This window comes from Balaenoptera musculus, chromosome 11 (assembly GCF_009873245.2).
Source record: "Balaenoptera musculus isolate JJ_BM4_2016_0621 chromosome 11, mBalMus1.pri.v3, whole genome shotgun sequence".
Lineage (NCBI taxonomy): Eukaryota > Metazoa > Chordata > Mammalia > Artiodactyla > Balaenopteridae > Balaenoptera > Balaenoptera musculus.
In genome coordinates this window covers 36,263,749-36,280,376 of record NC_045795.1, presented here as the reverse complement: position 1 = coordinate 36,280,376, position 16,628 = coordinate 36,263,749, and the positions used below count along the sequence as shown (strand labels likewise).

Here is a 16,628-nt window from a genome sequence, read left to right as displayed (position 1 = left end):
CTATAATTTAAAGTCCAAACTCCTCAATTGCCACATAAAATTCTATGAAAATTGAAATATAATTCTTTCTTTATAATCTCAAATAATCAGATAATTTATATATAAGATTAAGCAAAAATTTTTATGAGTGTTCATCATAGTACTATTTACAATATCAAAGTAAAAACAATCTACATGTGCTTCAAATTATGGAACATCTGTATAATGAAATAACATACAGCCCTGAAAAAATGTTTTCAAGGAGTATTTGATAATGTGGGGAAACACAATACAACATTAAATGAAAACAGGATATAAAACATATATAATTTGACCTGAAGTTTATTTTTAAAAAGAATACACATGACTGGGCTTCCCTGGTGGCGCAGTGGTTGAGAGTCTGCCTGCCAATGCAGAGGACACGGGTTCGAGTCCTGGTCTGGGAGGATCCCACATGCCGTGGAGCGACTAAGCCCGTGAGCCACAATTGCTGAGCCTGCGCGTCTGGAGCCTGTGCTCCGCAGTGGGAGGGGCCGCGATGGTGAGAGGCCCGCGCACCGCGATGAAGAGTGGCCCCCACTTGCCGCAGCTAGAGAAAGCCCTCGCTAAGAAACGAAGACCCAACACAGCAATCAATCAATCAATCAATCAATCAATCAATAAATTGGGTGACTGTGTTCAGTCACATAAAAAAAAAAAAAAGAATACACATGACTAAAAAGAAATAGATCAAAGATCAAAGTAGTGATCTATGGATTGGGAGGTTATAGGTGATTTTTACTTTCTTAATGTGTTTTTCTGGTTTCCAAACTTTCTACAATAATAATACTTTTATTCTCAGAAAAACCTCCTAGTAATGGCTACACCTAAAAGAAAGAAACTTCAGCCTAGCTCCCTATTGCCCTCCCAATCCTTGCGCACAAGTCTGTGATTCTGTTTCCCAAAGACCTGCCTCTACCACTGCCTGCACATGGCACACTTCTGCTCTGCAGCTGAGTCTGTGAGGGCCTCCCTTAGTACCTCCATTCCTGCTCTCAACATTTACTACACAAAGCACTCATCTGACATAACATTTGCTGCCTTGACTCATCAATTTCTTTTCTGTGCCCTTAGCTCTCACTTATCTGTCAAATTGACTATGATTTCACTTCTTTGTCCTGCCCCTAGCACCAAGCACAGCATCTTCTAAGGAGGCATTTAATATTTGCTGGTTGCTCAGAATGAAGTTATTCTATATAGGGGCCATTATTTGGCTCTCAGAAGACTAGCATGGCCATTATCTCCTGGGTCCCTGCTGCTTCTTGGCCAAAAGCTGCTGCCATTACTTCCCCCTTTGAATCACAGACGGTTAGGGCAGGGAAGAGACCTGAGATAGGGTCTAGCTCAATCACTGAAATTAATAAAAGAGAAAATTGAGTTCTAAAAGTACAGAGAGACTCTCTGCAGGTCCCTGAGAGAGGCAGTGGCAGTGGCAGTGGCAGTGGCAGAGCCAGGCCTGGAAATGCAATTGCTCACATTCAGTGGTCACTTCCCCAGACCATCCTATGGCAGTGACCTTCAAGAGCCCTTCTCTCTAACTCTTCAAAGAATGTAAACTGGCAAGCAAGTTTGGAAATGTCCACTTGATTTCCTGAATGTTCATTTGACAGGCTGGAGAAAATGCATTTGGGATTGCCATTGTGTTTTTCACTCTGTTTAATATAACTGTTGAATATCAAAGGTTCACTGAAAGTAAATGAAAGTAGCTTTTAAGCTTAACCGTTAGGCACTTTAGAATTGTTTTCAAGGCAGCACAGCATAAAGGCCAGAATAATCTGATCATGAATTCCTCCCAGGGATATAAAATTAAAAGCATAATTCAGTGTACATCTTTCCTCCTATGATGAACGAATGCAGACCTGAATGAAGCCAGGGTGTGTGATATGTGCTTATGAACCAGCATGGAAAGGATGCTTTTCACCACTCCAGGAAGAAATATTAAAGTCACTGATGAACAATTATTCTGATGAAGCACTAAGATCCTGTAAGGTTAGGCTGTGATTTAAGTTGACAGCTTTGCTTATAAACACTGGTTTTAAAAAATACCAATTAATTATTCATTTGACTCCTGCTCTGCTCTGATACTGTCCAAATTCTGGCATTTCATGTCATGCCATCGTCTTTTACCACATAAACTTGTTTTATCAAGACAGAGCAAAAAATACTTTCAAGTGAAAATAATAAAAAGGATCTACTTTACTATTGCAAACTCTGACAATTTCCTCTTTGCATTAAAAAAGATAATAAGTGTCAAACCAGTTATTACAGCTCATGACAGCTTCAGAATAGAGACAGCATATCCAGCTCTATATTATTCAATATGGACACATGGGAAAAGAGCAAACAGTTTTTCTAACAGATTTCTCTGCCTCAATGCCAATATGGCAAATAATCATAAGAAAATGTTATTACTCTACCTAATTTTCCCTTGGAGCTTTTAAATGGAAACTTTTGTTAACTGATTTTTAAAATATGCACAGGGAGGGGTGGGCAGCAACACCACTATGAAGGATCCTGCCAACGACATCCAGGCTTAGGTGAAATGACCCCTGGGATGGGAGGGTTCTGAAGACGAGTAATAAGGGCTGAGGACTGGGGATACATGGCAAAGACAGATGTCTTTCCTAAAATGGAAGAGCTCCTGAGATGGCATGAACTGCACTGAGGCAGAAGTTGGAGGAAGGAAAAGAGAAATATTAATGTGTGGTTTCTTTCTCTAATCACTGGGGATGACAGTCAAAATCAGAGGAGAGTACAGCAATTCAGAAGTAAAAGGAACAGAAGCAAAATAAAGTCACTGCAAGGTCTCTTCATTAGAGACTGAGATTCATTTCAACTAGCCTATCTTAGCTCAGCTGCCATAACAAAATACCACAGACTGGGTGGCTTAAACAAAATATTTACTTCTCACAGTCCTGGGAGCTGGGAAGTCCAAGATCAAAGTGCTAGCCAATTTGGTTCGTGGTGAGAGCCCGCTTCCTGCCTTGCAGAGGGCCGCCTTCTCACTGTGTCCTCAAGTTTCAGGGTGAGGAGTGAAGGGTGCTCTCTCTTCTTTTTCTTATAAGGACACTAATTCCACCCTCATGACCTCATCTAAACCTAATTACCTCCAAAGGTCCCACTTCCAAATACCATCACATTGGGGGGTATGGCTTCAACATATGAATTTTAGGAAGACACAAACATTGGGTCCATAACGTAACCTTTACCTAGTACCTACTATGTGCTAGATGTAAGTTCTGAATAAAATTGAATAATCATGCCAGGGGCAGAATCATGCTTATAATAAGATGCTCAGAAGCAAGACTGTATTTTCCTTTACACCTAAAAAAGCTTGTTTAGCAAACAAAGTTATTTTTACCTGAAATGGCTTTAAATCCTGTGCTTTGTATTTATGTCCATACTTTTTAGATAAGACCTACTTTAACTGTTGCCAATTCTCACATTTTACTGATCTACTAAGCAGTATCCAGACTTGCCAATTTTATTTTCTGTCACCCTAATGTTATCATAACTTAATGCTATCAGGGAACACGAAAGAATCAATGCTGATTATAGTTAAGAAAGTGAGGACGAAAGCAATACTAACTGGGGATATTTGGTTTTTTGTAAAGCCTCGACAGGAGGTCCTCTTATCCTGGAGTCATTTAAGAGTCATTAACTTGGGGCTTCCCTGGTGGCGCAGTGGTTAAGAAATTGCCTGCCAATGCAGGGGACACGGGTTCAAGCCCTGGTCCGGGAAGATCCCACATGTCGCGGAGCAACTAAGCCCGTGGGCCAAAACTACTGAGCCTGCGCTCTAGAGCCCGCGAGCCACAACTACTGAAGCCTATGCACCTAGAGCCTGTGCTCTGCAACAAGAGAAGCCACCGCAATGAGAAGCCCATGCACTGCAACGAAGAGTAGCTCCCGCTCACTGTAACTAGAGAAAGCCCGCGTGCAGCAACGAAGACCCAACGCACCCAAAAATAAATAAATAAAATAAATTTATTAAAAAAAAAAAAGAATCATCAACTTGACTCAAACCCAGCAAAAATGCTACAAATACATGGAGTAAAGATGTCAGTGCTTTTCTGGCAAGGAAGCATGGTTTAGTGGAAAGAGAATCCACTCAAGGTCTTTGGAGTCAAACAGATATGGTTTTGAAATCTAGTCCCACAATTTTTTTTTTTTTAACAGTGTGACCTCTCTGAGTTTCAATTTCTTCATCTGCAAAAATGAGAATATCCCTGCTGCACAGGAATGCCGTGTGGGATTAAATGAGAGGGGAGTATGTGCAAGTGCTTAAGAGGAAGTACCATGTGGTCAATATGTTGTTTCCTCTCTGTTCCCATGAATGCCTTCTACTAGGTATGGGTCAGAAGTTCAGAAAGTTTACTACCAGTCTCTGCTGTGTGTGTGTATATGTGTGAGAGAGGGGAGGGGCCATGTGCAGAGGAAGGTTATAGATTTGTGAGTACTGTGCTTTCATGAGCCTGACCATCTTTAAAATATTTTGTGTTTACTTTATTGATTTGAATATCATATTAATTTACCCACATATTTCATCTGACACCTCCATTTTCTGGTCTTTTAGGCATCTCTGGGCATGTGGATGCTTGATAAATAGACTTATTAGCATGATTTGACCATCTCTATCCTGTCTCCCATTTTTTTTAACAGAATTACACAGCTGGCAGTGAGGATGGCGCCGAATCTCATCATTCATTTACAACCCTTTCTGCATGACTGAATCTGACTCTGTTTATTCCCATTCTCTGCTTAGAGGACCATCTCTGGTGTCTCTTCACTGAGAGGCAATGTGTACAAGCAGACAAAGCAGAAGAATAAAGGAGGGAAGAAATGTGGGCCCTGAGCTTCTGGATGGGCTCTGACCTATTTCACTCACTTTCAAACTCTGTGTGAATCTATTTCAGCCACTGCAGGGAAAGGCTGAGGAATCTTGATTTCCTTGAAGAAGGGAATGAACAATCGACACACTAAAAATCAGAGGAGACTTTGGAAATTACAAGAGAGGCTGCTACTGTTAATGACTAAGTTGCCTTGGTATGTCTTGTGTGCTAAAATTCCATTTCATTTTCATCATACATAGAACCAGAATTATCGCTGCAGGAACAGCTACAAATTGTGTTCCCTTTGTTCTATCAGAACATCCCAAATAGTATCACATGCTACCTGAAGATGTGCCCCTGAAATAGACCGACAATGCTTCAATTATCTTGGCTGCAGGCAAAGACAAAATAAGAGTCTCAGGAGTTCTCAAAAAGTTCAAAAAGTTCTCTCTAGACTGTGTTGTTTTCAGATGGAAACTACAAGAACATGACCAAAACTATAATAGTGGAGATTTCCCTGGGCTTTGTTCTGGCTATAAGGTAGTTTCCAAATATACGACGAAAGGTAAGTAGAAGCCGACAGGGGCCCAATGTGGAACACATCAACATGATCATAGTTCAGACACACAACCCATTCAGTCCCCACCCCACCCCACCCCCAGCTTCTCACACACACAGGGTTACCCAAACTCTGGTTAACCTAGCATCAACCTTCCTATTTAAGTTTATCTGATAATTCACAGTGTAATGGGAAAAAATGGAAAGACAGAAAGGAGAAAACATAAAACGAATATTGTCCTTCATGTTGGTAAAAACATAAATTGGTTACATGACAAATGTGAGGCAGTGATTAAACTGACAGTCCAATGGCAAAGTTATTAAAATCTTTTTTTTTTCCAACTTGGAATCTTTATTCTTGATGATTTTGTAATAGGCTTGTCCTTAGTTTGGTTAAGCAAACTCTCATTTGGCTATGAGAATTCATTCAAATTTGCTAAAGGAACTATGATGATAAAATTATACAGCAAGTTGGGAAAAATACCCATGAAATAACACAACTTTTTATAAAATTGTCAGGTTTCAATTCCAGTAACCCATAAGACAAGGCCTAAAGCCTATTCATAATCACATAGTTCCAGAATGAGGAGCTATTGCCAGAAACTTTTTATGGGGTGGGAAAAGGAATAATAAAAGATGGTCAGTGCTGACAAATACAGGTTTAATGATACAGTGCTCTTCACAGATGGCTACAGAGACTGTAAACTATTATCCAGAAACATACAACCACACAACACAGACCACTTAGCCAGATCTAAAATAAACTGGCTTCTTGTAACTACCCTGTAAACACTACAGCCCTTCTTCCATCCAAAAATGACCCTAATCTCACATGAAAACAGTTATTGTAGGGGAATCAGAAACCCAGCTTTGTGGCCAGAAGTAAAAACCAAAGGAAAAACAGCAGTTCAGGGGTTAGCTGGTGAAAGCGGGAGATCTGGTGCCCTTCACTGCGCTGCTTTGCTCTTCTTCCTCTTGCTCTTTTTGTCCCTCTTCTCCAGCCCATCCATGTTAGCTCTCAATAGGTTTGAATAAGCCATCTGAAACTTATTCACTTCTTTGGAGCTCACCACAGCGCTGATCTTCTTTTTCCCATCGGTAGCTCTTAACAGACACTTGTTGTCTGAGGGCTCAAAGCCCTCCACAAAACCCTTCCTTGGAATGGGTTTAGTTCGACCATCATACTTGTTCAGGGTGATGAACACGCTGCCCGACAACCGGCACTTCTGGAAGAGGCTGGTCAGCTCTGTCAGGAACTGCTCCCTCTCCAGCAGCACCATCCTGGCGCTGCTGGCTCCACTCTGTCAGCATCTATTAAAATCTTTAGAGAAAAAAATCTCATTTCTTCAAAATTTTCCACCATTTTAAAAGCCAAGTTGAGAGTTGAATCACTGCTGTAAAAGGAAACACCCTTTCTGAACCACATCTGTGTGATGGGGCCACTGATGCCGCCATTACTGCTCGATCAACACACCCTGGAACAAGAATTTTCATTTCTGAATCCAAGCCTGTTCAAAATCCTCCTGCGGAAGTAAACTAACACCTGGGCATCTTCTGCAGTGTAAAAATTCTCTTAACGGCAGTAGCCTTATGTTTAGACTCAAAAATGCCTTTTCCCTTGCATCAGCTTCTCTCAGGTAAAAGGAAATAAAGACAGAAGGCAAGGACCCCTTCAGTAAAATCCCACTGAGAAGGGACAGGCAAAATAGGAAGATTGAATTCTAACATGAGGGGACCCTATGATGATGTGAAAGGGAAAGGAAAGAAAAGAGGAATGGCACCTAATCTGGAAGATTCAAGTACATTCACAGATACTTTCCCAAGATGTGCAAGCATCTAGCCTTCTTTAAGGAGACAACCGTGGCATCATATAACTCAAATAAATTCCTTTCTGAATGAAAGCTGAGTAACAAAAACAGAACTTGGCAAGATGGCACAGCACAGTGAGGGCAGAATTGTATTCCCAGTTGATACTTGGTGAGATGTTAGGTTGTCATCTCAATATAAAATAAAATGAGGCCGCACAATGGAAAATGTTTTGAAAAGTAAAAATCCAAGGGAAAGATGAAGGCAGCATTTAAATGAATCTGGAGAAAACGAACTCTGTGGGGTGGGCAGCTCTGACTGTGACCTTTCTCCAGTTGACATCCTGGGAAGAGAAGAGACATGATGGAGATGCCAGTGCCTGCCTCCTTCCCCCACAACGGGGATGGCAGTACCATTTGCCAGCACCTGGAAGCTGAGAGAGAGCCTGATGTGGATTCTGTCCATCCATTAAAGGCAAGAAGAGTAAAAAGTGGGAGAGAAAGCTCCTAATACCAACAGTGGTGACCTGGGGTCATGCAGTAAGGAGTTATAAAGGCATAAAAGCTTCTTTATTCAGATGGTTCCTTTCAGGGGAACTCATTTCATGATACTTAATGCAGGCAGTTAGAAGAACAGTTGGGTTGGATATAACTTACAGTATGTCACACAAACCTGGAGCGCCCACAGAACATTAATTTCAGGGCACACATTGAGATTATGCTCTTACAACCAGCCTCTTTGCCAGGGGCAGCAGCTTGTAACTCAGAAAGTCATGTTTCATTTAGGATGTGCTGTATAATGTTGAAGGGGAAAGTTACCTGTTTTGTTTTGTTGTGTCTTTTTCCCCAATCCGAGTAGAAAGCACTTGGGAAAGAGCTACATATGCTAAACTGAAATTTTCTGTAAAGTTGTTCTCACTCATTTCAGCACAAATCTGTTTAGGTCATATCTCTTGCATGTCTACTCTTGTTCTAAACACAAGACTTCCCCTGCTACTGAGATCGCCCACAAGCAAGCTCACCATTCTGGGATTTGCTTTATCTCATATAGGTTTGGGTATCACTTTCTCCTGAACCTAGAACTGTCTTTTCCACCACAGCATGCCAGACACTAACTCATCCCTACTCAAAGGGGCTTTTAGAACACCACTTTCTTGATGTGCTACATATATACAATGGAATACTACTCAGCCATAAAAAAGAATGAAATAATGCCATTTGCAGCAACACGGATGGACCCAGAGATTATCATACTGAGTGAAGTAAGTCAGAAAGAGAAAGACAAATACCATACGATATCACTTATATGTGGAATCTAAAATATGACACAAATGAACTTAGGTATGAAACAGACTCACAGACATAGAGAGTGAATTGCCAAGGGGGAGGAGGGATGGGGGAGGGACAGGGTGGGAGTTTGGGTTTAGCAGATGCAAACTATTATATATAGGATGGATAAACAACAAGGTCCTACTGTATAGCACAGGGAACTATATTCAATATCCTATGATAAACCGTAATGGAAAAGAATATGAAAGAGAATGTATATATATATATGTATGTATGTGTGTGTGTGTATATATATACATATAACTGAATCACTTCACAGTACAGCAGAAATTAACACAATATTGTAAATCACTATACTTGAACAAAATAAATTAAAAAAAAAAGACATTCTTAAGAGAATTTTCAAAAAAAAAAAAAATCCCACCTTCCTCTATGTGGTAGTGAGGTGGTCCTTTTTTCACCCTTAGCTACTCCTCAGCTCTGGTAATCAGTAACTATTCAACTTAGATAAGAGAAACCATATTAATTCTTCTAAGTAATGCAAACATCTAATTTTACATGCTCTCAAATTACTTTCCTTTCTACTGCATGTTTGTGTAGCTGTTACATGAGTCCTTTGTACTGATGCAGCTGTCATCCCTTCAACTCAGTTCTTGCCAAACACTGAGCTGTGTCTGGAGATACAAAGATAACCACTCTTGTTGAAGAGATGCCAGTTTAGTGGGAGAGCAGACATGTAAACAGATCTGTATGTGAGATACATGGCCTGGAGAGGGAGAAAAAATATATTGCACAAATAAATCAGCACAACAGCACAAAAAGAACTAGAGGGCCATAATATACCACAAAGATCCAGTGAAATGCAAGGATTGTGAACATGAAGGTAATACTTGCATTTTCATCTCAGTCAATCTACATACTCTGCTGCAATGGAAGAACTAACCTCGTTCCTACCTAAAGCCAACTTTCCACTTGAGTCCCAGGGCCAAGCCCCTCTCTCATATCAGGGACACAGTCCTTTAACGATCCACTCTCCTGCATTATCAAATCCTACCTTCCTGTGGAGTCATTCCAACGTGCAAACAAGCATACCTTAATATCATCCTCCCTTGACCTTGAGCCCTCTAGCCTCTTTGCCATTTCTCTGCCTCCCTTCCTGGAGACACTCCTTTCATCTTCTATGTTTATTGCCATCCCTATTACCTCACCCTCCATTCCCTTCTCCCACTGCTCCACCGAATTGACTCTCAGCAAGGTCATCAGTAAGGTCCACCTTGCCAGTAGTCACTTTTCTGTTCTTATCTGTCTTGCGTAGTGTCTACTGCCCACTCTCATCTCCCCTCAGCCCATATTGAAAGACTGTCTTCTTTAGGCTTCCATGAAAACCCTCTCCTTGTTTTCTTTCTGCCTCACTGCAGCTCCTTTGCAGTTTTCTCTGTCTGCTTCTCCTTGCCTGCCTCATTCCTGTCCCCCCTATAGTCCATTCTCACAGTACCTAGAGTGGTCTTTCAAAAATATAAACCAAGTTATTTTATTCCCTGACTTAAACCCTCCAATGGCTTCCTATCATTCTTAGCATAAATTCCATGTCACCGAGGCCCAGTAGTTCCTGGCTCCCGCCTACCTCTCTGCCTCATTGCTAGCCATACCTTCTCCCAACACCCTGCACACTATCCACCACCAGATTTCAGACTTACACTGCCGTTTTTCAGTTCCTCAAACACCCAAAGATAGTTCCCACTTCACAGCCTTTACCACTGCTGTTCATTAGCCTAGAGCACTCTTCTCTTAGCTCTCTGCATGGCCAACTTGTGATAAGTCAAGTCTCAGCTCAACTGACTTGCTCACGGAGGACTTCCCTGATCTTCCTGCCCAAGTGTCTGTTCCCCAAACTCAGTCACCTGCTAGCTCATCACCCCTTTCCAATTCCTTCAAACACTACACTAAAAAGTGTCCTGTTTATTTTTCACATCTCATTTGTCTACCTCTCCTGTGAGAGCCTAAGCTCAACAAGGGCAGGGACTTGGTCTTGTTCAAGCTGTATGTCTAGCTCCAGGCACAGTGTTTAGTACATGGTAGGTACTCTGTAAATATTTACTGAATGGAGGAATGAAATGATGATGAAGTCCTTGGTTAGGATACTGTGTCCAGCTCTTTGCTCTTCAACTACAGAAAAGCACAGGAAGGGGAAAGTTGAAACATAAAAATAACTAGTGTACAGGGAAATCAGACTTATGGCAAAAGGTTAACAGAACTAGAATGAGAAAATATTCTATTTTTATTCTTCAGGGGGTCATTACTAGTTTTTTTTAATGTCTAATGAAGATTAAATAAAAAGAAATGGACTACAGGTTCAGCAGACTGGGTTTAAGTTCTAGAGTAGATGAGATGTGGGTAAGTTATGGAAACACTTCCTGAAACTGACTACTATTTAGGATTATAGGAACTGCCCTGGTGGCGCAGTGGTTAAGACTCCACGCTCCCAATGTAGGGTTCCCGGGGTTCGATCCCTGGTCGGGGAACTAGATCCCACATGCATGCCACAACTAAGGAGCCTGCCTGACGCAACTAAGACCCAGCACAACCAAATAAATAAAAATATTTTAAAAGAGATAATTAGTTCCAGAAGAACACTGAATATTCTTTTAAAACTAAAAGGGATAATAATAATCCTGTATCAACTGAGTGCCTCCTGTGTGCCAAGAGCAGTGCCCAGACTGTGTTATAAGTCTGCTCTCCTTTGACACTTGTAGCTGCCCTGTGAGGAGACACAAGCTACTACTGTCCTCCTTTTAGAGATGAGAAGACCAAGGCTTAGCAGAGCTAACTAACTTGAAAAGGCCACATAGTTGATAAATGACCAAGTTGGGACCAAACTCAGATCTGTTTGACTATAAAATCTGTGCTCTTGACCACTATGTTTAGAAGAGAGAGTTTAAAGCACTGGATATAGCCCTGCTAAAAACATGAGGATCAGTTTTCTTAAAATCTTCACCCAAATCTAGGATTCTAAGGTATTTTCAGGAATAATATAAAGAACATGCTATAAAGAACAACTTAAAACAGCCCTATAATGCAGATTCCATCTTAGAGCTTTTGGTTACACAGACATTTGATGAACTGGACAAAATAATGTGCTTTTGGTTAGCCATTATATAAATTCTCTTTTGTCATCTTGAAGGATTACTTTATTTATAGTCTGAAGAACTGTCTTAGAAATATGAGAAAAGAAAAACAAGTTTACAAGTATCACTGGGTATGACAAAATAATTCCTTGTTCCTCTAAAGTTATGAACAGAGGTCAGCAGATTATGGCCTGCTTATGGCCTGCGAGCTAAGAATGAATTTCACACCTTTTAAAAGGGTTGTTTAAAGGAAAAAAAGGAGGAGAACATGTCACAGAGACTGTGTGGCCCATAAAGCCTAAAATAGTTACTTTTTGGTCCTTTAGCAAAATGTTTGCTGACCCTTGTTCTAGAGCCTAAACATGTATGCACACGTATGGAATAGTTGTAATAGAGAATAATATACCTGCTAAGAAAAATCAACTCCCTGAAGGTTTTAGAAAGTATCTTTGGAGGGTTTGTTTGTTCGTTTCTTTTACCAAAGACAACAAAACTTCCCAGAGTCAGATCATAAAGTGGGTCCTGCCTCTCAACCTAGATCAGTGAGAAGATATAAAGGGGGCCTAAGAAGGAAAGGAGAGTGCTGAAGAGCTTGGGGAAAAATGAGAATGATCCAATCTCAGAGCTGCACAGGGCCTTATAGATACTAGGAGCCAACACCTTCACTCTGTAAATGAAGAAGCCCCCCAGGGGAGGGGGTGGGGCAGTGGCTTCCTCAGGCCACGAGGACATGCACACACAGCACAGTGATTCGTCCTGGCTCCCAGGCTGGGGCTATGCTCTCGGTGCCACGTGGCCTTTACTTTACTATAGAGACATGCTTTTGCGAATCGAGGAGCAGGAGACAGCTTTTTAAAAGGTCAGAGAAGAACCAGCAGATCTGCAAAGAACATGTGATCTGAAGGTGAAGTCCCAACCCCTCTTATAAAAAATGTTTAATTTCTTTTTTTCTAATTTTAAAAATAGTACACATTGATTACAGAACATAAAAAAAATTTAAAGAAAAGAATAATCATTCATAATCCTATCTGATGATAAACACTTTTAACATTTGGTGTATTTCCTTACAGCTTTTTAAAAAACCCATATACACATATATCATTTAAAAAATTAGAATATCGTTATTTTAGTACCTTTTTTTTCCACTTAACTAGGTACAAGTCAACTTGTGAGCATTTCTGTGTCATATAAAATTCTCCTAAAACAGTTTTAATGGTTGTACAATTCCATAGTATGTATGTATCATTCTTGCTGTAACTAATTAATCCTTCCAGAACCAACATGTATGAGAGAATATTTTACGTCATCCTCATCAACACGACCATGAACATAATTCAAAATATTTTCCCATTTAATAAGCACAAATGATTTCTCTTTGCTTCACAATGAGATTGATCTTTTGTTTTCACATGGCTATTTATTTATTTGCTTTCTTTTGTGAATCATCTACTCTTAATGTCACATGTCCTATCCCCACTTTTCTTCTGGGGTGCTCATCTGATTCTTTTAAGAATCAAATAGCAAAGATTCTAACCTTTTTTCCTGATACAAATTTTGTAATTTTTCCACTTTGCCATTTACCTTTTAATTTTGTCTTTTTAATTTTGTTGTTTCTAATTTCAGAAATGTAGCATTTCTATCTAGTCTGACCCCCTGCTTTTTGTTCTTTGTGATTTTGATAAAGATCAGTAATAGCCCAAAGCTGGTGTGGGACCATACAAGGGATCGTCTACTGGAGCTGGCCGGTGATCTATTAAAGTCTCTAAAAAGCAGCCAGTGTAAGTCTTCCAAACCCACACAGCCTGCAGAGTTTCTGCCCAATGGTGGCCAAATGGAAGGAACGTGTAGTGTAAATGCTACGGGATGGACTAAGAGTCAAGAGGCCAGGATGCCAGTCCTGAGCTTGCTCCACACTTGCTACGCGTCCTCAAACAAAACCCAGTCTCTCTAAGCGCCATATATACCTCACCTAAAAATGAGAGGCGTGGACACTACAGTCTCAAAAGACACGGCCAGTTCTAAGGCTCATGCTTATTTGACACGTGACAGGAGGGAGCTCAGCATTAGATGCTGAGGGCTAGTTAGCATCCACACCCCAGACAGACCTGTCCATGAGGAGAGGAAAAAGGTGAGAGATGGTAAAAAGGAACATCTGACATGGGAGGACTGTAGTCCTTTCGGCATGTCGTGTCAGTTACAGAAATTCTTTCAAGAAGTCAGCATGGACCACAGGGTCAAAGGCAGAGGGAACCAAAGCTGAAAAGGGTTCAACACTAGTGCACAGATCTTTCCCAGAGGAGGCACCAGGTAACCTCGCTGTGGTTTCCTCTAAGTTAGCTGGGAACTGTAAATATTGGATATGGGCGTAAATGCCAGAAGACAAAACCCAAAAAGGGACTTGGATGAGAAAAAGTGGTGGTGAAAGTTCTGAGGCGAAAGAGAGAAGGTGTCACACGGGTCGTGCTGAGAGAGCTCTTTGAGGGCAGGCATGGATCGGATCAGAGACGAGAAGGGACAAGAGGCAGTGAAACTCAAGCAACGGTCTCAAGAACTCAAAGAACTCAAACTCAAAGAAATGGTCTCAAGAAGAGGTGGGCAGGGTTGTAGTGGAGATCAAAGTGTTGCCTCCTGTCCCTGTGAAGTACCTGCAAATGCAATATTGTGAAAAATAATACATGCCCTGAAGTATTATGATACTGGCAGGAAAGGAAGAGCATTGGTTAGATAACAGTAGCAGTCTTGTGGGTGCCACCAACAAAGTCCTGAGTCCAGGTCACATAAGACACAAGAAATCACATTAATGAGCTAAAGTTCTTACCTTTATTTGGTAACTAACTAACTAGTATTTATTTATATATACTTAACAAATAATTTTCTTTTCTTTTCTTGCATAATACTAAGTAATAACACTGGTTCATTTTCTTCACTTTATTGCTACTTTAGTAGTTATTTATCTTTCTCATCTCAGCACTGATTAAAACATAAAATGTCTTTAGGAAATGTTATGTCCTAATTTATGGTTGAATTTAATCTTAGCAGTCAAACACTGATAACACTACATCTCTTAAAGAAATCAGCCTATCTATTATCATACCCCAATAAGTACATGAAAAAAAAACTCAATGAGAAGAGAAGAAATTGCAAAGCTAGGAGGCAATATGAAGGAAGAGAAACAAATCCTGAGTCCTCCACCTGGCCCAACAAAGTTTATTAAGAATAATTAAAGAGATACTTCCCTGTGTTTCAATGATGGAGGATACCTCATCCACCTATTTACTTTCCTCTTCAAGCTTGTTTATTGTCTTTGATGTAAAGCAAAAGAAAAGAGCCACTTCCCCCTTCTAAAAACATATAAGGTAAGAACTACACTGTAAATAGATTTTTACCCCCAGGCTCAAAATTCTCATTAAATTAAAACTCCATTATTGTTTACACTGTCTTGAACAAGACTGGAAAAAGACTAACCAGATCCCATTTTAGAGATGAGAAAATTGATACACAGAAACAGCCTAAGACTAGAACACACAGGGAAACAAAGGCCAGCCTTCCAGCACAAGCCTCTCCTGGGATCTCTGTTCACAGCTTCCGTTCAGGGTTCACAGTGGCCTTCAAATGAGAAAGGGTAGAGGAGGAAAGAGCAGGAGACTGAGCTGGGCCCCAGCTTTACACCATGCTACTGCTGTGATCCTGGGAAAGTAATTTTAATGTTCTGATGGCTCCATTTCCTTCTCTGTAAAATGGGGCTGGTATTTACATCCACTCCCTAATACAATGTTTGTAAGGATCAAATGAAAGGAAGTGTTCTTTATAAAGTACCGGGTATTCTTGTCACTTAGCGATTTAAGAGAAGAATGATGCAACTAAAATAATAATTCAAAAACTTACATCACTCTGTCATTCATTAATTTCATAAGCTCAGGTCCTAAAACTGCCATATAGCATATATTTAAGTATAATACTTTGTTTCTATTATTTTGTTTTACCCAACTGAGATAACTATTATGTGTGTATACACAGGCAAATACACACATAATGTTTAAAACACATATAGATATATATTTGTATATACATACATGTAATTATGATAAGGAAAATTATGGTGTTGCACAAATATCATATAAATTCTTTTAAAAACTGTTGGTAAACAAATAAACCAGAGCCAATGTGCATTTTGCTCATGAAATTAAATAAGACTGTATTTTGCTCATGAAATTAAATTTAAGCTTTCAATGTAAGATTTTATGTACAAAATAAAATAGTGCCACTGCATATAAAGGATTACATGATGATATGAACACTATGAGAAGGAGCAAATTCTGTTTATAGGTTTGTTTTTTTTAAAGCCAAGACAACGTTTTTTCCCCAAGACAACAATTCTCATCTAAAATTTAACTAAAAAGAATGAGGTACTTCTGCATTTTTAACCCTTAAAAAATTGTCCAGGTTACAGACAAAATTTCCAGAATCTAGAATAATAACAAAGCATTCAGTGACCTAACAATTACTTTGAATAAAGGACACGTATCAACAATTGCAATGGGTGAAATTGTTCCTTTCTCTGGCACCCTGGAGGCGCAATGTTTAACGAGAAACAATAATTCATGCCTACAAACAGAGAACTGTAATGGGCCATTTTAATATAACACATCACAGCAGTACAAGCAAGCTGCCAGAAAGGTGTTACCAGGTTTTGACTTATACTCATCTGATTTCCAAGACCAGACTAAAGCTTTGAAAACAGCAGGGGCTTCTGGTTTTGTTTTTCATTATTACTGAGAGTCAGTGGCAACAATAGCTGTGTTGATGGAGTCTTCAGGCAGGAATACTAAGGTTCCACCATTTCCTGCTGAAAATGAGTTCTCACCGACTGCCACAACTAGGGATGTCAAGACCTACCTCCATTTTTTTCCTCTTTTAAAGTGCTTACAGTAATTTAGTGATTTTAATCATTACTACATTCATTTTGGAACAACCAAATAATGCTAAGAAGCTGCTATCAT

General features: G+C 40.0%; 2 protein-coding genes across 4 annotated transcripts in view; both read right to left on the bottom strand.

Annotated features, from left to right (window-relative positions):
• The window catches only part of BTBD9 (BTB domain containing 9), a 402,199-nt gene that overhangs the window by 259,382 nt on the left and 126,189 nt on the right, over nt 1-16,628 (bottom strand). The window lies entirely within an intron of this gene.
• On the bottom strand, nt 6,055-6,688 carry LOC118904036 (signal recognition particle 14 kDa protein-like). The gene has a single exon (XM_036869702.1). It carries the CDS (start codon nt 6,686-6,688, stop codon nt 6,356-6,358), a length of 333 nt encoding a protein of 110 aa, XP_036725597.1. The 3' UTR covers nt 6,055-6,355.